Source organism: Apostichopus japonicus, chromosome 16 (assembly GCF_037975245.1).
Source record: "Apostichopus japonicus isolate 1M-3 chromosome 16, ASM3797524v1, whole genome shotgun sequence".
Taxonomy (NCBI): Eukaryota; Metazoa; Echinodermata; class Holothuroidea; order Aspidochirotida; family Stichopodidae; genus Apostichopus; species Apostichopus japonicus.
Genome location: NC_092576.1, coordinates 25,984,751 through 26,011,162, shown reverse-complemented (window position 1 = coordinate 26,011,162; position 26,412 = coordinate 25,984,751). Strand labels below are relative to the sequence as shown.

The window sequence follows — 26,412 nt, the reverse complement described above, 5'->3', positions numbered from 1 at the left end:
CAGGGAAATGACATTTGAGGGTGCGGGAGGGGCGTGAGAGAGGGTATATAATTGTGTAGTCTTTACATTGGTTCAGGGCATGATTTGCAGGTAGTAGGAACAGCAGTGCGTAGGTGGGCTTGGTATTGGGTCCGATATATCGTTGTTATAGCATTGGATGGGAAATTCACATGGGAATAATTTTAGTAATTAGGGAATGGCATTCGAAAGGACTAGGGGTGTTGTTCACTGTTGATGTTGTCAAGTTTGTTAAGCTAAACAGTAAGCTACACAAAACCTGTTCTTATTTTCTTCGTTTCATTTCTCTCTTAGATTCCTTAGTCAACTGTATTAATAATTATTATAAACCATTTAAACTAATGTCTTCTCCTCTCACGCTATAAATATTTGTTATCATTTTTACTGCAATACAAAGTCAATTTTTTTATTTTTATGTTTGTAAATATGTTTTTCTGTCTCATTTTGTCTCTATTTTACTCTCCTATTAATCATATTCCTCACCTAATGACTGTTCTTTCATTGTTAGTTTATTTCTCTATTCAATTTCTTCTTCCTGTATTTCTGTTACTTCTACAATTATCTTAAACTATCAATAAACCTTCAATAATTATTAAATATGAACTATATTAATAATTCTTATCTCGTTAATATAATTATTATTAATAAGTTATTTTATTAATTACTAATATTATTTGCATATTTATTTATGATACTTACCTCAGTGTATTGAATCTTTGAGAGTGTTGTACATAGTTTAATATTCCATTAACTTCATGTTTATTCATTTCTCTCCCTTCCTCTGTGTTTATGCCCATATTCTCTATTGATGTTAGGATTGGTAGAGAGAGACCAGAGGTGAGAGTAATATCATCTTCATCAACCTTGTTAAAGGACTTGAGTAGAACCACACTGTGTATAGGAATCTGATGGAAAATAAATAATAAATACAATATCAATAATTATATCATAATATCCTAAATAACTGTGACTAGTTACAATAATGTTTATGAGTTGACTATTTGTTTTTATAGCTAATGAAGGACTAATGGTTGTGGGGTTGGAGAGGGTCATAATGGAGCCAGTTTAATATTCAAATTGGTGTCAAGGGGGAGGGTTGGGGGTGTTTAGTGGTTATAGTGTACAGTAACACTAATATATTACTTTACTGTTAAGAGACACAGCGTTGTTAGATTATTGAACTAAAGGGGATCAGGAGGGTGTACAGTGGTTCAGGGAAAGGTTAAGGCGGGTTGGGGTGGGGGGTTACATAATATGTTAGTGGTCTGGGTTGTAATAAAACTGTATTAGAATAAAAAATACAAAATTAACCCTGACTAGAAATGGGAATCTGAAGGAATATAAATAATAAATAGAATAATAAACTATAAATAAAGACATCTTTTGTTTTTATAAGGGTTAGTTGGGGTCATTTGTTTACAAGATTGGAGTATTAGTGAAGGTTGTTACAGGAGTACATTGATGTACATTAGCTAATATCATTCTGGGGTAAAACAGGGGTTTTGAATTTTGTATTATGGGTTGCAATATTTCCCCCCTTTTTTAGGGGGTCAGTATGGAGCCAATCTACTGGGCCTATACAGAGTTAAATACATTTTTTTTTGGGGGGGGGGAGCGGGGTTGGTGTTAAAGTTGAGTGTTTTTGAGGGTAAGTGGAAACCAGAATAACATACAGTCATATTTATAAATTTAGTTTTAATATTATTTTTTATTTTGCGTTGCTTTTTATTCCGTTTTTTATTACATTACTAGGTTATATAAACATAATATGCTGATGTTGTTTAAGAACAGAAGGCTATGTAGTTTCCTTGTTGTGTAGGCTATGTGATATTACTTGTTGTATTGCAGCCTTGGTAGTAAGGGAGGGTCAGATGAGGGCCTTATATATATTCAAGTAGGTAATAAACAGTTTTAGTTACATTAATCACTCTGATACTAAATATTCTGTAGTTGGTTGTTATGTTCGGGGTTTTTTCTTTACGTTTCCTTTATTAAGTAAATTCCACATATAATAGTTATTCAGCAAACTTGGAATATATTAATATCTCACAATTGTTTCACTGACACTGTTTAAATTTTGCACTTATTTATTGATTATTAGTTGGGGGTGGGGGAGAGTTTTAGACATTTATTCAAAGTTGTAAAATGACAAAATACCTTTAACGCCTTGATGCTACCTGTTAAGTGTGTCTTACTTTGAAAAGGCTAAATATTGTGCAAGCCTGTTGATAGGTTGCTCATTTTTGAATAATTTTTATGAGTTAGGGGAGGGAGGGGAAGGGAGCGGGGAGTGAAATGAAAATGTTAAGAATTCACTGACTGATTGAAAGGGAAACCCTGTATTATTTTATTCAATATGCAACAAAGAGGTTGTGCAGGCGACTTATTGCTGTTTTCAGTAGATAGTAAATATGATGGGGAGGGAGATGGGGAGTGTATATCAGGTTAATTGGAATTTAACGGAAATACAAGTATGTAATGGAACTTAAATCAGTGACATTGTATGTTAGATCTGCTTTGGATAATGAATGCCTTGTCTACATGTTTTGTGATGTACTGTGCTTGATTATAGTGGCCCAGTGAGGAGGGGGAGGGGGTGGGTCGATAGGGATCAGTTGACTTGTGCTAGGTAATGCTAGGCTTAAGTGCCAAAAGTTGGCATTACATTACTTGATTTCTGGTTTTAGTTGTATTTAAATTATTAATATCTGTTAAATTAGGTATTAGTATTCAACAAGGGTAAGAATGGGATTTTAAAGCTTCTAATAATGGTCGCTTCTGGAATAGCAATGTGTTTTATTTGAGCATACAGATCAATATTTATATTTCAATTTTCTTTGTGTTTCGGTCTCATAATAAGCCAATAAACTAACCGGACCTCAGCCATTTAAAATATCGGAAAACATCTTAGAAATGACGGATGGTTCAGTAGCTAAGAGGATTATTGTCATTTTCCTTAGCGTACAGTAATCCAGTAGTCAGTTTTCTGTTTGTTTTACCTCGATATTTTTTGGGTTAAACTCTCTTTTTTTTTTTTTTTATCTGATCACACTTCTTTTAGGATGCTCCTAAATTATCTAATTCTGATGCCAAACATAATAAACCGTCTCACTATCAAATCACTGAAATCACTGGGAAGAACAAGAAATAAAATAATTAAATTTTATCTGTTAGTTCTACTTCACCGTATCCCTTCAATGTATCCTTACGTCATGCCTGGATGCTTTCTTCAGGAGTTCTATGGTTGACTTCTGTGATTCCTGACTGCTTTCGTTATTAATGATGACAGCATTTGAACACAGCTCTGTGATAGTCTGGATGTCTTCGGCCTATGCAATAAAATGATCAAAATTTACACAATGTATAACTTGTCTCTTTCTACTCTAGATACTGACACCTTCTGAATAAAGTCCTTCAAATTCTAATTCGGGGTTTTACTTGTCTGTCTGCACTCTACCCCCTCATCTCATACATTGATGAGAGTCTACTTTTGTTCACCTCTTCCTTAATCTTAGACTCATTAAATATATTATTTCATATTTATTCCGCTACTTGTTTTATCTAACCTCATCACTTCGTGAAGCTATCAATGAGCATGAGGATATCCTAAGTTTCCTAAACCATAAAATAGTACCTAAAAACTTCACCTCCCCCCCTCCCCCCAACACCATCTCTGTATTCATATTTCTAACTGATACTTAACCAGAATGGACAACAATTACTGATAAAGGTTTTTCATTCTTGAAAATGATTGCAACAGATTAAGCCGCATACCACCCACTGTGTCAGATTTGTATCATCGCTTCAATGGGATATTCCACGGTACAATGATATGCACATTAGCAGTTAAACAGGCTATATTTATTACAAAACATGGGCCATGTTGATCCTTACATACTTTTACCATCTTATCACCAACCTGTTTCCAGTTGCCAGACCGTAGATTAAGTTGGCATGTTGTATCAGGCCAAAGAACTTCAGAGAAAGAAAATTACAACAATAATATATTACTTGTCATGCTTACCTACAATAACAAAATAAAACTACCATGCTGAAATATTAAATAATTCTCGATTGTTATTTGTTTTTGTTGATGGGATCTATATCTCTCTTTTCAGCTCTCTTTCTGGTTTAATCATTTTCCAAACAGTAATAAACAAGCAAGATTAAAACAACACAAAACAAGATTAAAACGTACACGAATGTATGAGTATGAGTGATAGATGTAACTACTTTTTAAATTTAGTAGGATACTTTGCAATTTTGATAACATGTAATGCTTACGTCACTTCGGTATTGTTAGTCATTATAAGTGAACTGTCGTTACTAAGAGTAGATATATGCCCCCCCCCCCACTGTGCCTTATCTTCTTCTCTCACAGTTTAGAGATGACCTTCGCAGTAAAGTGTAAATTGAATTAAAAATAAAGTAAAACAGTGAAAGACCTTCATAGTAAGAAATAGAGTAAAATTTTAATTTTTATGTCAAATTCTGTAACATGTCTTTGTTCATCGTTTCAGCATCATAATATTGGTACTGCTTCCATCTACATAATTATTACAGATGAAAAGCCAGTTTTCACTGCAAAATTCATAACAGAAATGGCAAAGGATTGGAACACTAGGAAACATCTCATGTACCCATACACAGTGGGATAGGTCCTAACCTTACACTTGCTTTATGAATGAATGGTTTGTGCACACCCACTAACTAGCAGACAACGCAAAAAGTGCACGGCTGTGATGAAACCAAAAATATGCAAATTCATATAATGCATACAGTTTTAATAATTCTCTCCGAAAAGTTACTCTTCCCCCCGCACCCCCCCCCCTATTCTCACCCTTTCAAAAACTCACAATCGTACTATTCAAAAACTAAGCACCCACGTAAAAAGTTAGCTCCTTTTTCATGCTCATTTAAAAAAAATCCATTGTTAGCTGCCGCAAATACCTTTAATATTCCTTGATCTTGCTATTTCCGTTATACTCTCAGGACTGATGGATGTTGGCAGTTTACATCGATAAAACCTGTAAAACAAGAAAATAATGAAGTTAAACTTGAGACTCGTCTCGTTGATCTAAACAAGAAAGAAAAGAAAATGTGTGGAAATTGTTGATATTTGTTTCTCTCACGTTACTCAATCTTTTCTGAATAATGTTGAACAACACGTACCCAGCTTAATGTTAATATACATGTACACATGATACATAATGATGTAATGACAAAGCGCTAAGCAAACTATAGCAGACATGCATCAGCGACGGTTCATCATATTTCAAAATATTCCTCGGTCGATTTTTCTTTCTTCTCTCTGTTATTATTTTTAATTGATAAATAGAAGTATTCAATGTTCCAATATATTCATAGTCCTTGTAATTGAAACGATAATATATCAATTTAAATCTAAAAACGTAAATATCTACGTCTGATAGACCTGCCTGGTGACAGGTATCAGGCTCGGTTATAATAATAAACTACCCCGTGTTAAAATGTCTTTCACATAACTGTTTCAACTAAGACTTAAACTGTACACATTTCACCGTTAAACTGTCGCAGCTGTCATTTGTGGATGGAGAAGTATTTTTATTACTATTGTGTTGTTAAAATATCTGCCATCTTTCACCATAACATATCTGCTTTACAAATTTATAAGAATCTGTTGACTTTTATGGTATCATTTTCGATAATTTTGATGATGGAATTACATCAAAATCGGTGTCACTTTTTACTATCATTATTATCTTCAATTTTATATAATTAAAATAAATTATTATTCAGTCCTTAAATTTGTTGCAATGACAGTACATACATTGTAGCTGCCTTTCATAATTGATGATTATATTCTGCTGTGTCATGAGCGAAACTAACGTGATATTTTCATCTCGAAAATCTATCAGGGAATGGTATACCTGTTGGTGGGACTGAAATTAAGAAGCTGAATCTATGAGGAAAGGAACTTATCCATTGTAGCCAATGATTCTCTTGGCTGTTTTAAATGAATTAAAGGAATGGCCGACTTTATTTATGACGGTACTTTAACTAAACCTTTATAACTACGATTAATATATTTCGTCCTATACGCGGTGTTTTATGTATAGGCCTACATAAGGACATTAATGTTAACCTACATACAAACATTCAAGACGTACGCTTAGACCCTAATTAAATTTATTGCGACCATTTTTCTACTCCATATCAATTTCTTGTACTCACCAAAGTTCTTTGAATCTCCTAGACTGTACTCCATAGTTCAATAGTCCAATAACGTCTTCCTCAGTAAGTTCATCTGCGTCTGTCTTAACTAATAACTTCTCCAGTGTCGAGATGGTTGGTAAACAAAGACCAGATTGGAGCACGATATTACCTTTATCTACCTTACTGTACGACCACTGCAGTAATAGTTTAGATATTGGTATCTGCAGTGAAAGTAATACCAGGATAATTATGATCACTCAGTTTAACCTTTTAACCCCAACATTTTTTCTTTCAATTTCATTTAATAGCTTCAATTACAGTGTAACCTACAATTGGTGTTTAAGTCATCAATGATGTAAATTTTAATATTTATTCCTTTCCGAATATTTTTGTATTACCCCCCCAAAAAAAATACTGTTGTATCTCAAACAAACGCATATATTTTGAACAAGTTATCCTAAAAATTAAAAATAAATAAGGATTAAAGTAACATTATGAATTATTTAGAGCAGACTGTTTTATTAACCTAAAATGATAACAATGCATTGTAAAATATAACATCACTAGGCTATGTTCGACCCCTAGCTATGTATTTTGAGTAAGCTTATATTACTCTGTGTCACGGTTAAACTGTCACCCGTACCTACCCTTGTAGTATTACAATACTATTGTATTAGCTTGCAATCCAGGTTAGAAATCAATGTGATTGCTTCAATGTTTTTTGCTTTTAACATGAACAATTCATTTTGTAAGTCCCCCCCCCCCCCAAAAAACCCCATCAATATGCGGCACACCCATATAATGAATATGTTACTTTTATTTGCAAAATAGATCCATCTGACGCATTTGTTAAATTCCATAAAATCTCCAGCGATTAAAATAGACTGATGCATATATATTATTAACTATTACCTTATTTGGAGTAGCATTATCTGGTGCCATACAATATCTTTTCTTTAACCACTGGTGTATCAGAATATGTTCCAAACAACCCGAACTACAGTTATACAAATTACGGCTGCATGTTTAAATTAAAGCACAACTTGACCAGTCTTATCATTGGCCAGTACGTTAATATGTAGGCAAGATGCCTAATAACAGTACTTGTCATGTGTCAGTACTATACACTGTAAAAAAAAGGGGGTCAGGTTACCCCAAAAAGTGGGTGCAACCTTGGGAAACCTTGACGTTTCCTTCAAACTTGGGGTTTTCGTCAAACATAGATTTCCTCAAGTTAAGTAGTATTGTTTCCTTATGTATTGGGGAAACCTAACATTTCCTCACATCCAAGGGTTTTTTGGTTTCCTCAAGTTTAGGGGTAACGTATCCTAAGATAGTGAGAAAACCAGAGGTTTCCCAGGCTTGGGGGGTAACATACATTCCTTAAATAGCTGGGGACTATTACACCAGTATCTGAGGTAACTAAAGGTTTCCTCACTTTCTGGTGGTAGCAAAAGTTGCGACCGAGGAAGTGGTGTAACCTACAGGTTACACTAAAATCTGGGGTAAACTACAGTACACCAGGATATACTATCCCAGTGTTGCTGAATAAGTAACAAAGAATATATTTTCAAAAAAACAACTGTATTTATTGTCACAACTTCAAAGAACATTTTAACGATTTAAACAAGCTTTGATAAAAGGAAAAACAGTAGGATTACTATAACAAAATAATAAGTATATATGTTTAATTAATACACATGTAATACATGCCCCCCCCCCCCCACATTTCAATTTGTCGTTCTTAACCATATCGTGGGTTAGGCCTTGAGCATGAAATGTTAGGAACTAATAGTCGAAATATTAATTATATGCAAGTGAAATATTACATATTACTACCTGAGCAAGATATGTGAAAGAGATTGTAACTTTTAACTAGTCACCAGTTAGAGAAGAGCAATAACAATATCATAGATCTAATATTTTGATGACGTTTGACCTCAACCAAAGGGACCATGTGCTAGGAGTAAAAAATACAAATAGCCATGGGTATATGCTGTACTGTGTAAATCCCTTACACATGCATGTGTGTAATCCTTTTAAAGACCATTTAAAGATTATAAATAGACTGTGGTTTCGGAGTGTGCGTCTGTCCCCTACCCTCCCTAACATTAAATACTAAATTTGACAGGAGTTACTTGTAATGTAATAAATTGATACAAATAATGAACTTGTAATTACCCCCCCCCCCTTAACCAACATGAATTATAATTATTTATTACATTGTTTTGAAAGATCCATTTTTCTCGCCCACAAGAGAATTTTACATCCCAGGATGGATAATTCTGTATATGACCTACAATAGATCAATTAAGCTGACCAGTTAAGTCAATCTCTGGTAGACTTGCGGTGAAAGATAAGGACCTTTATTATAAACAATCAAGTTGTCAATAGTTAGAAAAATGTAAAAACAGGTTGAATAATAACTGATTAAGAAAATAACAAAGTTTCTGATTTGCCGCAAAAGTTGTCTCGGTACATCAAAAGTTGTCCTAAGTTTTTATTTGTATTTAATGATCACTTTGCAGCCCAATATTTCGTCCTTTTACATGCAGGACCATGATTTTTCAATATTAGTTTATATTGGCACATTGCGTTTTTCTTAGAACCTCGTCTTGTCAGGAAAACGTGATAATTTTGCATATTATCAAAAATGTTTAATTTAATCACTCACATTAAATGAGTGGTAAACACAATCACACAAAACGCTGTAAGATTGTCACATAATCCGAGCCCTTACATGTAAAAAGTTGGAACAGCAAGTTTGTTTTGCATGTTAATTATGCAATTAATCCTTAAAATTAGGTAAAATTGCCAGTTTAAGAAATAAATATATTCTACCATAAGCTATCACATGATGGTCTGTTATAAAATTAGTTGCAAAATTGCTATAGCACATGTCATATGATACTAAGTTTGCATTGAGACGTACAGTATCACACAAGAAGGATGCTGCTACAGTATAGTACAATAGTAAAGTAGCACACAAGAACTCCAGTCATGATGAAGAAAGACTAACTCACTAATCTCTAATCTTTTCATCAAATGTCCTTACTCTCCTTGGGGTCTTCAGCTTGTCACTCAATTTCATGCAGAATTTCTGAATTGCTGCTACAGTATAGTACGACAGTACAGTAGCACACAAGTACTCCAGTCAAGATAAAGAAAGACTAACTCACTCTCTTATCTTTTCATCAAATGTCCTTACTCTCCTTGGGGTCTTCAGTTTGTCACTAAATTTCATGCAGAATTTCTGAATGAAGGTGTATGTTTCAAGGGTAGTCGTGGTGTAGTGAATGTTGCAGGCGTACAGGAGTCCGAACAAATAGCTGGCCGCAGAAATAACATTTGCAGTGTCAAATACAATGTGTTTTTTCAACAACGATATAACAGCACTTTGGCTTCATTATGTCCCCAATAACTGCAACAAATGGATCCGCATTTTCTGCTGTGTCCACAACATAATCTCTCTTCCTGCGAATAGAAAAGCAAAACCACAAGTTATAAACACTCAGTGAACTTGTTTATCAGAGCTGGGGATAGGAAAATGTTAGCAGGATATTTTATTCATTGGCTTCCATGTTCGGTTTTGAGTTGGTTGATTTAAAAAAAATACTAATTGTGATTGCAGAGGTGTAACTTGTGAATTTGGTGCTGATCTCAGCGCCTTGTACCCACGTATGTGTGGGTCATACGAGTTATACCATGACCAGTGGTAATGGATTTAAAGCGCTTGAGACTCATGTGTAATGTGCTATATAAAAGCATACATTATTATTATTAGGGTTTACAAGCAATGTTCATACCCAGTGTAGGTTTTTTGACCTTGGCCAAAAACAATAAGGATCATGTACTCACTAGGGGTATTCCACCTACTAAGTATGAGAATGGTTGGATCTTGTATTGTTCACTTATGTTTACAAGCGGTGTCACCAAAGCTCGAATTAAGGTTTTTATTACTCGCAAAACTTTGCTGGTGGAATCGCATTGTCTGCCAGCACAGAGGTTTGTTTACCAGAAAAAATACTGTGTCCGAGAACACCCGACATGTGACTAGGCTCCGTACTGGACCATCCTACAAGTTTGTACAGTAAGGAGCCTAGGCAGCCGTCAGTTGTTCTCGGACACGTTTCCTCTTTGACCCTCAAATCTTTTCGTTTGCCTTTGTTGTGTGCACCCGCAAACCGTTTTTTCCCGCATTTGCGGGTGCGCAATTGTGTGGTCTTATTTTGACCCTTGATCACAGACACACACACAAGCATGACTGCATAGGTTGAGATTCCTTTTGGCTCTGGCAAGGAATCAACAAGTCTTTATAATCTATTTGTTTTTACCAAAATGACATATAAAATCTGAAAATTGCTACAGTGAATTTTGGGACAAAATCGCATGCTGACTCTATGCCTATACTTGGCGATCACCCTCGCGAGTGAGCACGATCAGATTTTTTTCTCGGGTATTTGTTGTTTTTTTATTGATTTTTCTTTTTTAGGTGGTTCACCGACTTCACCACCCCCCCCTCGCCCCCCTTCAAATTTTCTGGCAGAAACCTTGCCTAAGATACTATTTTGAATGTTTTGTCCTTAGATTGTAAAAAGCCAACATGAGTGTGTTAGTTCCTTGCAACTTCTCAACAAGTCTAGAAATTAGGGAAGAAACAATCACCTAACGTTGCAATGATTTTGCTGATCACTTACCTCGTAAAGTTTGAAGAAACTCTTGCTTCCGAACACAACTGGAAGGACTAAAAGTGCAGCAACAGTCTTTTCCTCAATTTGCAGGTGCTTCATCACTATTGGCAAAAGTTGTGGCTTTAGTTTTACTTCTGATAAGATTTTACTTGCAGCCTTGCTTAAAAAGCTTTCAAAGTTTTTGTGTAGTTCTGTATCTGTTAGACGTTTGAATTCATTGCCAATTTCGCATGGCGAAAACAATACAGGGTAATTCTCTTGAACTTCAACAATAAGTGGTTAGGAGTTAATTAATTTACACCTTTGAGCATAAGTTATTTCCATTCATTGTTTGATTAGATCAACGCTTGGAGTGTTTTTTTAAATTCCTTCTTCATAACCTCTGTATGTTCTTTAAGGGTTTTGTCGTCTTCTCCATAAGGAATGATTGGACTCCAGTTGACCTGCCCTCATTTTGCCTGATCATACAAAAAGAGAAAACAAAAGGTTTTGAGATATTTGGTAATACTGAAAATTGTACTCACTACCATATGGCATAAAACTAAGCTGCCTACACTGTTGAGGTACTGGGTCAGTGAATAACTGGGTCAGTTTTGACAGAGGATAACAAATGAATCTGAAAGAGAATGCAAATATAACCAGAAAACCAAGGTTTTTTGATTTACTTGCCTCTTTGAAGTGCATAGTTTCAGTCTGGTATGACCATTAATTTATTACTTGTTTCATGCTGCCACATCTAACTAGGCAGAAAACACTGCATTGTTAACTCAGTACCAGGTTTGAGTGTTTGGCACCTGTTGACTTGCTAAAAATACATCCCAATACAGGTTTAAGTAAATCAGACATACAGTTTGGTTGCCAAGTTTGATATTGACATTGAAGAATTAAGCTATTATGTAATAATTTTTCTATAATTTAGGAACCAACATCGTGGCATATTTGTGTATTCAAACATTGATCACATATTGGTGTTAAAACAGTACTAATACAGCTACAGTGTGTATTTCCCATATAGTGGTTGAATACTGCAATGTAAATTTAGTTCTAGTTCCAGAACATGACCAACCCCAGATCTCATGTTCTTGAATCAATTTATAATTTATGCCTTAATGAAAGTGTTCAATAATTTCACATTAAATAGTAGCAGTCAGAAAATTCTAAAGATTTCAGTTACTTTTACATATTTACCACATTTTAATTAGTGTGAAATCCTTAAAGGTATTTTCAAGAAAACAGAATTTTCCCAAAAAGATCTCATGTACTTCAATCAATTTATAATTTATGCCTTAATGGAAGTGTTCAATAATTTCACATTAAATAGTAGCAGTCAGAAAATCCAAAAGATTTGAGTTATTTTAACATATTTACCACATTTTAATTAGTGTGAAATCCTTAAAGGTCTTTTCAAGAAAACAGAATTTTCCCAAAAAAAATTCAGTTCCATTTTTGAATGTATGTTATTTACCAGTATTAGTAATCAAAATGGCTAAAATATTGGTCTTTATCATCAGCAACAAATGTGAAAAATAAAGTGGAATACATAAATCACATAAATGTATAATGTTTGTTCAAGTAATTGTTATTTATTAATTAGCAGTCAGGTTCTGGGTGGCGGTCAAGTTCTGGGTACTCTACCCTAGGCCTATCATGCTTTTTCTGGGCTAAAAATGAATTTGGCCTGACTCAGTAATGCATACCTGTCTCCAGATTAACCTTGAAAACATCAAATTAGATATTCATTAAATCATAGGCCTATCACATGGTTTAGACTAGGGTGAGCCATGAATTTTTCCAAACAAAAGTTAAGCTAGGCCTAATACTTAACAGTTAGGCTATTAGAATTTTGTAGTTTTTGGAGAAAAAAAACTGACGGCCTCCAAAAAGGAAGCAAGCGGAGACGCTAAACAATTAAAAAAAAATATTTGGCCTTACAATGCCTAACTCAGGCCTAGCAGCCTAGTCCTAGTCTTCCCATGTTTGATAAACCCAAACAAATTACACACAACCTGAACAATGTGATAGGCTAACATATCTCCAACATTATCATTATCAATTAGCCTAGTAGTATTTAGGCTAGGCTGGCCTAGTTTGATAGCCTAATGTTGACATTAATACTCCCAAGTATTATTACTTATAGGCATAGGCTAATACTAGTATAGGGGGCCTAATTAGCCTAGACCAAGGCCCACATTCCTTAGTTGACCACAAAGTAAATGAGTCGGCCTAGGCTCGGCACCATGTTTTTTTTTTTAATTTTTAGCCTGCTTGGAGAATGCACCTGTCTTTACAATTAGGCTAGGCCTAAGCTAACTCAGGCTATGCTAGTAGCAATTATCACTAGCCTTAGTTTGCTTAGGCATAGCCTGGCTAGCCTAACGTTGACATTAATAGTTTAGTCGATTTGCAATTGATCGCATCTCTCAGTGGCAAGTTTGTGATAATGCGGCTTGCTAAACAAGATATAACACAACCAGTGTATGACACCACATTTCAATGTGTTGACAGTTCAGAATTTTAACTACGATTTCATTTTTTAGGGTAAATTATTAAAGATTCAAATGATCTTACCTTTTTGTGCGAGCTTCTTGTACATCGTCACGTCTATAGTCTACGTACGTTTCGGTACGGTATACGTACGTACGTATAACTTCAACGTGCAGTCTGTTAATTCCCCCGCGCGCAAAGCAAGAAATATTAACAAGGGGGCGGAGCTAGCGTGTTATGTTAGAAGCCGTGTCATTGCTCGAGAATCGTTGTCGTGATGACGTTTCGTGCAGAGAATATAAGAATCACCATCATTGGACCTCTCGGTTTCCCTTCATTTGGGTCATCGACAGAAGATATTACCTTAACGCTCTTTCGGGTGTAACACCAAAGTAACCCACACCGGGAAACCAGGATTCCTCACATTTTGGGTGTAAGGTTTCCCATTTTTTTTACAGTGTAGCTTATTACTGTGTATTTCTCAGACTCGCTATATTGTTAAAATTCGATTAGGGATGAATCTCATTGGTTTTCAAATGCTCCTCGCAAGTTTATATATATCCTAGTAGTAGTACTGTAGGCCTAATTGTTCCACATACCTATTTAATTTAGCCGTATAAAGTGTATGATACTTTCTCCTTGGCCAGAGTGAAACTACAGAGCAAGGCGATGCAGTACAAAGCAGCCAACGCTCGCCCACAATTCTCACGCTGACAGCCCGCCACAGAGGACTCATCACACACTCGGCCTAGCATACCTGTCTAGCTTAGTGTGGAGTAACGAGTTGGTCTTCACTACACTGATTTTGTTTAACAATTTGTTTAACTTTGGCTTTTTGGGGGAGGAGGATTTATGCAAACATTTTGTGCAGAATTGTTAATGATTTAATGTATGATGAAGCCACATGACTTGATATGTGTTAACACAGCATTCTAAACAAGAGGTGCACTAACGAATAACGTTTCTACATTGTGTCATCGCTCACCGAAGTGTGTTGGTACAGTATATGTAACTAATTAAGCCCGAGACTTATCTACTCTTCCTGATTATTGCAATCATATTTGTAAAAGTTAAATGATGAGTAGGGGCCTAGTGTAGATTAGGTCAAGGCCGCTTAAAATTCAGATTTCAAGTTATCCATGAAAAATCAGTTTAGCCTATATCTAATGAGACTTTCGAACTAGCCTGGATTATAAGCTGGCTGCCTCTAATCATGTGTGCAATTGGTGGCTAAGCTTCATATTCAACTCTACTAAAAGATATGCCAACTTAAGCATAATTAGTGAGTTACGAGCACCTAGGCCCACTGATGCTAGGCCCAGTCTTAGTTCCTTCTTCTAAAATGAACGTTACACCAAACCGGCGAGAATGTAGGCCTAGGCTCTATACAAGACGTTTGGCATTTAAACAGCAACTTGACATAACGTTGACCGAAAACACAAATCACCTCATGAAAGAAATCATTCATACCACAAGGGAAATCCGTGCCGCATGAATTATTGACAGAATAAGATATAAACAAACCTCGTCAACATCTACACAGGCCACACTCCCTTTTTAGTTAACCGTTAATCCATTTCTACGAGTAGGCAGTTGCTCCTGTCATTACAATGATGTGTCTATACGCACAGCGTTCTGTGTAGGCCCTAATTTAAACTAACATGACAGCTAACTTTAAGTTTAAGCGGTTTGCGTAGTTGTCTATAACATTAGATATAAAAATAATAAAAGTACCGTACACAGCGGCGAAAAAAAATCGTATTAAATGTAAATTATTAGTCTGACAACAGTTAACACAAGTTTCAGCTTTACATGCACTTACCTGCATAGGCTACTCAGTGACAACCAACAATGGATGCAACAGTTTTGAAAGCATCGCTAGTGCAGTGGTAGTCGTATCGTATAGAAATCAATAGGAAATGATATAATGTGATCACATACAAATATCAATAGTAACAACGTTAGACAAACACACGTAGTGTCAATTGCGAGGTCTACTACAGTTTAGCAAAGATATTCCGCCTTCGGAAGGTTAATTTTCTGTCTGCTGTGGCCGTGACAGTCTTCCTTAGAAAACATGACGTATTAAAGGCAATTTACAGGTTTGCAATTACGGAGTTTTCAACCAATCAGATTGCTCGTGACGTCAGCATCAGCATCAATAATGACCATCGCTTGGAAGTTCGAAGGCATACACTGAGTTACACCCTGTCACTTAATTAAGTCTTGTTACGCGGTTTCTCTGCAAACGCCCTAACTTTACTTTTAATGCTTGGATAACATGTTGACCTCACTTATGATACATACGCTACATTCTATCGGGTTCGTGTTTACGTCATCCAAGATTCGTCAACCGTTCTATTGAAATCAGAATTCGTTTCGTGGAATGGGTAGGCCTACACCAAAATCAACTTCACGACGCAAGTACAGTCTTGAATGAATATACGCAAAACAGTATAGTGTACAGTATGATATATTTCCGTCAATGCACTGTGTAGCATGGTGGGCTCATAATTGACGCACTTAAGGATTTGATCAACGATGTATATCAAGGAAAAATCCAAATCACTCAACTGTATGTGTTTTTCATATGTGTAGTTCCTCAGAAATGTTATGATCTCAAAACATGTTTCTGTGCTTATGCACCGTGCAATTGAGCGGAATTTGACCACAAAATGTCTGCCGTGTCAAGTTCTGTCATACCCCTAAATTGACACATGTGTCGATAAGCATATGGAAAAGTTTAGGCTATAAAAGAGCATTTGCTCTACAAAGCCACACAGACTAAAATCCGCCGATGTTATGAGTCACCGGTATGAATATGCATATTGACAGGCGGACTGTTCCATTACCGGCAAGGGGATTGTATTTGTTTCTAAATGAATTGATGCTAAAATAATTATAGCAGTGAATGTAAACGAACACTGAGACATGACGTTGTGTTTATACATTTATTTGTCTGCACACCTTTTAATCGAACTTGAGAAAATAACATTTGTTACAAATCAATTGGTTGTAAAAGCAAAATAAAGAGTTACCCACTTACAGTGGTATCATCCAAACAAACAACCAGTGATAGTCCTAGCGATAGCTTTAGCCTACGTACATACGAGTGTTAACCTAACTGTACGAAACCATATGCATTAATACATAAAGCACGGTAGGCCTGTACGTTCGCTACAAACGTTTACGTGGGCAATTTATATCACTATATTCATCCTATTTCAAAGGAAACTATGAAATAGGATGCTCAACTTGTTAATTTATGTTTATTGCAATGTCGTCATCTTATTTCATTGCATATTACTTAACAAATCTCGAAATTCACCTCAGAAATCACAATACGATTGTCGGACGAAGCATCAGTGAGAATGTTGTTGATACACAAGCTGATTCGTGACGTAGCTCATGAATAAATAATGAGGCGCTATAATGAGGTTTTCGAAGAAAAATTTCTAACGGAAACTTTCATTCGATGGAAAAAAGACATACAGTGAACATTAACCAATCAGAAATAGGCTTATATAATATGAAAGAACAGAATTTGAAGTTAGTTGCGCAAGTTTAGCCATGCAGTTTGATCAAACGGTCTGAGAATTCGAGTAGTTTGAAGTTAGCGTCCTTGTAAAATAAACGAATATGCAAGCACATAAATCCGACTGGACTAAAAATTTAAACTTTTTTAATCGGAAAACGACATACAGTAAAGTTCAGATTAATGATGATTCGTTAAAAGATTATGAAAGAGAAATGTTTAAACTACTGTAATTTGTTTTAGCCGATATCAGTAAATGATATCGGTACATTGATTTTTTTCAAAAGATCGCGATACGGTCGTTTTGGAAGGTATAAAACACACACTTAAGGCCCGAGGTCGACTATGCACGGATCAAATGATCGCCACCTTTCCATATGCTAACTGTAGTGTAGGCCTTAATATACATCCATTGACTTTAGATGCTGTTTGCTATGCTCTGAGCCTCTAAGCTCAGACAGGTCAGGTCCCAGAGAAAAGTGTTATCATATTGAGGTAATGTTGGTTATTTTTAGGGTGTAAGATTTCCAAATGCCCCCAAAACGTGCAAAACTAGGGGGAGGGTGTTAAAAGCTCAAAAGTACCACAATTTGGTCAGCAAATAACTGAAATGGATTCAAACTCATGAAATATGTAATGCTGCTTGACTGAAAAAAGTTTAAGTGGCCTGTTGTATCGTTGCTAATAATAATTGAAGGTGCGTCAATGACGGGGATGCGTCAATTATGAAGCCTTTACTATACACAGTTTTAATACATATAGGCCGACAGCGCATGTGTTATGTACCCCTGTACGAAACTTTCACTGTGCGATGTTATCGATTAATGCCTTCACAGAAATCTTCGATTAAATTAGATCATACGATACTAGTGTGCTCAATGTGTCTAAACCAATTCCAAACACATCTACATATATTTACGAAAAGCTGCGGGTAATTTTGAACGTGTATATCTTCGATGCAACGAATGGATGCAGACATTTTGATAACCTCGAAGTGAAGGTTCCCATTGTCATGACGTAAATTTTCAGACCAATCATGAGCGACTATTTACACACAATTGCAAACCTGTTTGGGAAAAAAATCGCGTCCGGGGTGGGGAGGAGGGAATGAGATGTTCTGACTGCTTTGGTGGCAGTAAGGTTTATTGCCCAGTATTCTCATTATATTCGCTGCCCTCAGAAATACAAAATAGACAAACACACAATTAGATAAAATAAGTATCACGTGAAAGAAAGGAAAAATCTTGTTTTGGTAGAGGAAGTACAGAGCGACAATTTGTTAAAGCTGAGTTGAAGCTTGTTGTAATAACAGTTGGTGTATTTCTCAACTTTCATAACTTGAATAAATTTCATTATAAAGTTTCATATTATTTTATCAATTTACATATTACAATGTGGCGGTGCCGGTTGTTAGGAAATACCACACTACAGGACCTAGCTTATATGCTATAAGGATATAAACACCGGCTTCATAAACTTTGAATTATTTGGGTTGAAGCATTGAGCATAGCATAACCCTTGCCCCCTCCCTACCACGGGATATCAGGATAATGCATTGCTTCAGTCGGGTCCATACGGAGACTGTTATGATTTGTCTTTTATTTCTGGGTGTTGGAGGAAAGTCACTCTATAGCACAATGTAACTGCGATGTACGCACTACAATTTTGAAACTTAGAATTCGGTGAGAATGCTGAACAGCGTCTGTGCATACGTTCTTTAGGTCATTCCTCCCCTGGCGGGCGTATGTATGGCAAGGCGTTTTAACATTTACCTCACAATGCACTCAAGTGGAAAACACTTCACTTAAGTGGAATTTAATTCCGCTTAAGTGAAATGTATTCCACTTAAGTGAAATGCATACCACTTAAGTGAAATGCTTTTAACTTAAGTGAAATGCATTCCACTTAAGTGAAATGCATTCCATCTAAGTGAAATTGGATCTCACTTAAGTGAAATGCACATCACTTAAGTGGAAATTAATTCCACCTAAGTGAAACGTATTTCACTTCAGTGGAATTGCAAGCTTAATGTTAAAACGGCTTGCCATACGTATGAACCTTGAACAAGGAAAAGTTCTGCCACATGCGTGTACATCAGAATCATTATGAGGCTGGAGAGCTTTACTGAATAGAGGACGCACTTCTGAAATAACACAAGTGGAAATGTTCCATTTTTTTACACAAGTCAAATATGTTTGCAAAGGTTTAGCAGTAGTTTTCTTCCCCGTTATTAATAATACGCGATTCGAGAAGCGATCGATAGTGAAAATTAAGTAAAACTGTAGAAACAATCGACGGAATCTGCCGATTAGTTAATTCTGGGCTACAATTTCTACGACCTGTTCCCTCTTTAATGCTTTACTGAAATATGAATCCTTAGCCACAGTCAGGTCACAATGTAAAAACCAAGAAGGGAAACCATTTAGCATATATGCCTATTCAGGCGAACACAGAGGAACCCCGTGAAGACTTACTCTGAAGTAGGCATAACATATATTCAGTGTGTGAAGGTATGTAATTAACATGTCGAAGTAGTAATTGGTTAGAGCGCCCTTAAAAGAGCTCTGCCCAATAATGATTCTAGACTTAGCCTTATTTAAATTTACTGTGCTATCCAGATAGACTGCGTAATTTGATTTCATGACGGGAATTGATATACTATTGATAACTAATTGTATGTATATCGTCATCAGCACATAGTTGGGAAGGATTACGTCATAAAGAGCATTCTAGTTTCAAGCAGTACAAAATCAATAAACATTATTTTTCAGACAAGGGGATTTCCAATAAGGGGATAGTGCAAGGGTCTCGTTCCACAGTTGATAGTGCGCCGAGTTCATTGGTACCGCCGTTACTCTGTGTAAGTGATATCAGGTGTCTATATGTACGTCATTATATCTAAACGTAGATTTGCCCGTTATATCTTAACGTAGAAAACAAAAGAAAGCAGACTGTAATGGCTGCTATTTATATCGTCAGACTCCTTGTTAACTACCGGGTAATTAAGGGCCTGGACCAAGTTTATATCCGAGGGGGGGGGGGGGGGATATGGGTGTTTATTTTCCCATCCCGAGAGTGGAACAAATCAAGGGCTAATCAAAATCACTCTCTTGTACATAGATATTGCAAAAGTTAGATTGTACAGTACATAAATAAACTACATGCATGTGTGGTACACTCGAAACAATTGAAACGTCTTCAACATTGTTTCAAAAGTTGCAGAATATTATTTTGGCATCTTTTTTGAAGTTCTAAACAAAATAATGCATTGAATCTCGCTACCTTCGTTTTAGCTCCGTACAGGAATGAAAAGTACTGTAAAGTGTAACAACGTTGGACCTTTACATACATGACCACTGCATGGTACATCATAATATCGCAATTAAGATTGTCAGTGGACGGTTTCGGGCGTATTTAGAATAAATAAATAAATTGTACATGCTTTGTGGATAGCTAGTCCCTGGTATATATTTATCGATCTTCGGAGCATTCTAATTAAATTGTCAGAATTCATATTAATAGTTTTAAGAGATGTCACACCTCGAAAACAGCAAATACGTATACACTCATAAATTATCAATAATGTCTGTCATAATTATATGTATGTGTATTTTGAACGCACCGAAGGAGACAGGTTGGACTAGGATGCATTGTGGGAGCAACGTATCCTAAACTCGTGAGCAATTTAAAATCATGCAAGTATAATGCCTTGCTTTTAAAGCAAATATTTTGCGTTCTCCTCCATTCCTGCCCCTGCAGTGCATAGGCCACTCCACAGGCCCTCAGACATCGTGATTCCTTCCTTCAGTCTGGCGGTTTTGATCATGTGTGAGTCATTATTCTATTTCTGGTATAGAAAGAACGTTTCTTACTGGACAATGCCAGTGAGATGTAAACATTAAAATAATAAAGGATTCAGCGAGATTTCTCTGACGCCAATTCATGTAACAGAGGGCGCAATTCTGTATAGCAAAAAGTGAAAATACATGTTCGATACTTTTGATGTTTTTTCACACTAGACAAACATATCGGATTTGGTTTATCAGCACTTTTCTAGTCTGAAGAGAGGTTGCATCATGGAGCCATGTGGGAGGATTATAATGTCATGTACAATTAACACTCACGCAGTCTAACGATATAGTTCACTGTACCCGACAACTGCCGCCCCACCTCCCCCCCCCCCCCGTGCTATTTGCAACACTTTGCACGTCTCACTGAAGCGCTATATAGCGAGTTGTCCTTCTCGGTTCATATTTAAGCTCAGAATTGCTTATAACGCCAAATAAGTAATGATAGACATTTATTTCTCCTTTGTTGTGTATGCAATTTCTTACATGTTGCCGCCCCTCATTGACAGAGATTTTTTTATAAGGTATTCTATGGAAAGATGGGTTTCCATCTTGTGCAAACATGCAAGATTTTTGAACTCCTCAGCGGATAATTAATTCATAGCGGAGAGTCGTCATTAGCCCCCTTTTTGGTAATGGTCACAAAACACAAACACACAAAATAACGATTGAAATATACTCCCTACTGTCGAACAAACCGTTAAAATTCGAATGTGATGTTGCTACAGTCGCTAAGGTTTTGAGATCGCGTATACGACTGTTTTAGGTCGCGCTGCTTCCTTCAGCAGGAAGATTGGAAGATTTACTACAATTGACGACATAACGAATAGTCTAGGCTATGAGAAGTGGATTAATATTTCTAAATTGTTAATCCCTTATTAGAGTTACTAAATGAAACAGTGCAGTTGAGTTTTTGAAAAATGTGACATCGGTTGGTAATTTAACAAAATAAAAAACATTACGTAGTTTCTCGGAGGGTGGAATGCAATAATAAACATGTAATTAAAAACAATTGTTTGATTACTAACCTCAATATGTTTGTGATTGAGTTCCGGTCAAAGTAGCGAACGTAAGTATTATAGTGTTATTACAGTTTACTTGCAATATGAGGTCAAACCAAGTGTTGATACATACACATTTATATGCCCCATTAGTAAGTGTATGCAATGAAACACATCGCAAGTGAAGTGCTAATCATTCTTCTTTTTTCCTGCGTAGAAAATTGAGCGCGTCATCAATTAGGGAGCTGTTAAAACAAATGTTTTTATCGATAGAACAACTGCGCTAAAGCGTAATATAACACAGTTTGTGCAAAACGAAGCTACGTTTTTAACCGTATGTACATGCAGACCGCGAACTAATGTCGCCGGGCTTCAATATTTGTAGCAACTAACATGTTTATTAGGCACATTCTGTGCATAATTAAGTAATCACATCCCATTACCCATATAATCCACAAAAGGGATGTGACACCTTCACTAAGAATTACAAACTGGACAGTGTCCAAATGTATGTCAATTGTAAAAAAAACAGTTATAACATGTAATTGTACATTAAGAGAAAGGCTTAGGAATGGATATCAAATCATACGGTTCATCGTTAAAGACAACTATTCCTTGATAACGTTCTGCAATTAAACACTGCATTCAACCGTTATTGTAAGACAAACGGTTAATGCTCATGTACGGTACAATGGTACTTTTACGTCCAAAACGACCTGTTATTTTATAGAAATTACCTTGGATGTGCATCAACGATGAAAGCACATGCTATATCACGTATTGCTATACTTTACCGATAACACATAATTGTGATAATGAACAAACGGCGGGCCACAGTTACTGACTTACGTCATGGTATGATGCGTTCTCCAGAAGCTGTATAGTACATCTCTGTAGTAACTCACTGTATTTTCTGCCAATAATCACGGGGTTTGTGCATATACGCTTCACTGTATCTACATCATCAACCTGATATTATGACACATAAGGAAAAAACATGTCATAGTGCTTTTTTGTCTCAATTAAAATGTTTCATAGTTGATTCCAGTCATTTATTTGCTATAAACAGATCACCAAACATGAAATAAACTTTGAAAGTTACAATCGGTAACGAGCTCAATGAACTGCATTGTTGAAGTAGTAAAACGGCATCTAAATTTGCACAAAACTAGTAAACAAAATTAAAAAAAAAAATACGTATATTTTATTCACCGCTAAATAACGATTCCCTGTTTCTGCAATATGTGGTACGCCTTATAACAACAGCAATTACTTTTTATTATGATGTTCCTTTCTGTTTATACAGTAATGGATAAATGTGTGTTAAACTACAAGAGGTTTAAGAATTATAGCCTTTTCAAAATTAATTAGTCATTAACTATATTATCTACACTGGCTTTCTTATGTTACTTGTAATTTATCAAGCCAAGATACTGTTCCAAATGTAATACCAATATTTAACACTCGGGTATTAGCATATCTGGGTCTGGCTCCTAAATATGCTGCATATTGTTTGATTTAGTACGGCAATGTGTAGCCAGAAGGGAATTTATGGTATGTCCTTGATTCATTCGTCATAAAATACATTCTTATGAACTATAATGAAAGCAATCTGACTTCGTTTCTTCTGTAAAGACTGATCACAGTTTCAAAGTGCATTTGAATCTTCCATTTTTTAAGTGGACATTACACATACGCAAGTTTAGACTAATTTGTCGGTATTGTTTTCCCGATTGAAATAATATTAACGTATACAAACACGTAACAGTCTTAGTGTCTGTAAACTTATTCATAGCAGCACATACATCTCAGATTTCGACTATTGTTGGATCATTCTACATATTAAACTGTCAATGCAAAATGCTGCATATGGCAAATGTCACGTTGAAGCTTGCTAATGTTAACGAGATTGTTTACTGAAATGGTACGTACCTATCGTTCTTTATAGTAGTATAAACTGTTTGTAATGTGGCTTATATGTCAACATCCATTGAATTATGAGTTTGGTATCGTATGTATCATTTAGATAATTATTTATAAAGCAAGAATATTTCACATTGCATTTAAAACAAAATATATTTTTGCTTAATGTGATCAACAGTCCATCACAATTCCAAATTAAAATATGTAACTTCCACCATTGTTTCATTATACTCTACAAGGTGGTGTTAAAAACTTCGATGCAAGTATTCCTTTTTTTTCAAAGGAATCATGCACATTCAAGTTCACGTGGAAATAAAGACTGTACAAACAAACATACCTTCCAAGCACCGGATTGAAGATTCAGACTGTAACCGTAGTTCCTCCACAACACTGTGATGTCAGAAATACAAACGTGTGCAAGAGAATCACCAATACGTAATATAATACGATATATTCATCAACAGAGAAGAACGGATTACATATGTTTGTTGAACTGTTATATTTAATTCACTAATATATATATATATATATATATATATATATATGTATATATATATATATATATAAATATATATATATATATATATATATACATGCATACATGTACATATACATATACATATATATATATATATATATATATATATATTCAATTGTGTACGCGCTAAAAGTAATACAATAATTTAATGAATACTCATATATGAGAAAACCTGATAGACTGAAATACTAATTGAACACTGACTAACTTGACGATACTTGTATACCTTTAATGTCCCTAGATTTCATCTCCGAGGGAATTGATTCTGAAGCGAAGGACGGAGGCAACAAACAATTATCAAACCTTTCAGGTAGAAATGAAAAGAAAAGGAAGAAAATTATGATAAATTAACACAATAATCGAGGAAAGTAAATATCATTACAACCTTAATCGTATAAATGTCGTAAACAACCCCCCAAAAGACAAATATACTATTTTGTTTACTGTTCATAATATATCGTAAATGACCGTGTAAGTTAATGAAGAATTCTAAATACTAAATTTCTTCTTATCTGCTGACAGACGAAGGTCGTAGATAAATATTTTTACATGACATTGAGCTATAATGAATTAAACCCTTTCGTGGCCGGGAAATCTTTATAATCAGTAAGGTTGTAATTAACAAAGATAATAAACAAGGTAGAAATAATGGAATTCTCAATCGTAATATTTTTTATGAGATGCAATTAATATATTTGATAGTACAATATGATGTTACTATTTCAGAATGCTAGTTCCACTACAAAATCGTAACTATGGTAGGTTATCTTCACTCCCGTGAGGGTGGATAACAGTTCCTTTACATGTAGTGAGTAAATGTTGGTTTATCTCTGACGCAGTTGGCATGAACTCTATTTTCCAGCACCGTTTGTTATCATACATTGTCATATTGAAATGCATATGTTTTATGTCAAATAACGTATCTGAGTGCAGCGTATTCACGTTTTAAACCTCCTTGTGTACCCATGAGAACGAATTTTATTGCATGGATATCAACTTACACCTATTAAACAAGTAAGGTGCTACGTTAAAATTACAGTGTCAGTAAAAAACAGAAACGTCTAACAGAAAAGTCAATAATACACCAATAACACCAGAAGGGAATGCTTCAATTAGCCTGGATTTCTCAGAAATATACGAAAATGACAACTATGTCTTGACTAATAAAAAAAAGTCCTAATAGAAAGAAGAGTGATTGTGAACCACTTTTTCCGCTAGAACAGTCAAAATTTCGATATGTCCTGTGTCATCACTATTTACATACGCAAAAAAAGCGTAAACTTTTGAAGCCAAAACGTTAAGATTTGTGCAGTTGCCGTTGCTAAGAACAAGTTTCGAGTGATGATAATAAACGTCAACATTGCTGGAAGTGTTTAGAACATTCAAACTGTGTGGAGTAGACAGTTCAGTAAGAACATTTGAAAGAAAATTAAGTTGAAGCTCTGAAAAAATGCCGAAAAGTTGAGAATAAAGTTGAAATTGAAGTTAAGGAAAACAAAACAATAATACCATTCAGTATGGCATGATCACTATGCACATGCGATTATGGTGCTCTGTTTCTTTCTAGTTAAATATAACATACTTTAATCAAATCATTCGGTTAGCAAATTTAAATATATGCCGTTCAGCGCATAGCTTTGTGTGTAATTGTAATGTACTTTATATGTATTAAAGATGTCTCTCAAATTAAAGAAGGTAAAAACAAACAAGAATGGCCTGTCATTGCAGGAAAGTACTTTTGTGCCTGCCAACATGATTAGAAATGCAGAGGATATTGCTTGTACTCTACAATTGTTTACTCGAATGTTCTGTCCGCTGTTCCTTGCATCTGTCACTACAACTCGAGGAAAATTTATTTTTCAGATATTTTCACGTGTTCAGTTCCTACTTTTTTTAACACGCAGAAGCTCGCATTCGTCTGTTTTTGTTTATTACAATATACACAGTATGACTCTTTATCATAAACAGATAATCCTGTTGCCTATATCTACCTCGTGCGATATAACGAGCATTAGTCTAAACGTTGGGTTAGTAAGTAATGTTAGTCATTCAACAAATAGCTTTGCAGATAACGGCAGTCTGTGGTTTATAGATCTCAAAAAATAAGTTCTTTTGGATTATCTAGAACGGAAGAATGACCGAATAGTACTTCTCATCATAACGATAATTTATATATTTC

The 26,412-nt window shown here is 35.4% G+C and overlaps 2 protein-coding genes across 2 annotated transcripts in view; one reads left to right on the top strand and one right to left on the bottom strand.

Annotated features, from left to right (window-relative positions):
- Positions 1-26,412, top strand: part of LOC139982457 (DNA-directed RNA polymerase III subunit RPC2-like) — a 159,996-nt gene that overhangs the window by 80,340 nt on the left and 53,244 nt on the right. The gene's annotated exons all lie outside the window — the stretch shown is intronic.
- LOC139982462 (uncharacterized) overlaps positions 1-26,412 on the bottom strand; it is a 58,055-nt gene that overhangs the window by 14,759 nt on the left and 16,884 nt on the right. The window contains exons 4-11 of the mRNA XM_071995366.1: positions 24,460-24,536; positions 24,033-24,085; positions 22,622-22,741; positions 6,232-6,434; positions 4,969-5,045; positions 3,938-3,993; positions 3,228-3,347; positions 718-923 (exon numbers count right to left, since the gene is read on the bottom strand). Coding sequence (XP_071851467.1) covers positions 718-923; positions 3,228-3,347; positions 3,938-3,993; positions 4,969-5,045; positions 6,232-6,434; positions 22,622-22,741; positions 24,033-24,085; positions 24,460-24,481 — 857 coding nt within the window. The 5' untranslated portion in view covers positions 24,482-24,536. The remainder of the gene's footprint in view (positions 1-717; positions 924-3,227; positions 3,348-3,937; positions 3,994-4,968; positions 5,046-6,231; positions 6,435-22,621; positions 22,742-24,032; positions 24,086-24,459; positions 24,537-26,412) is intronic.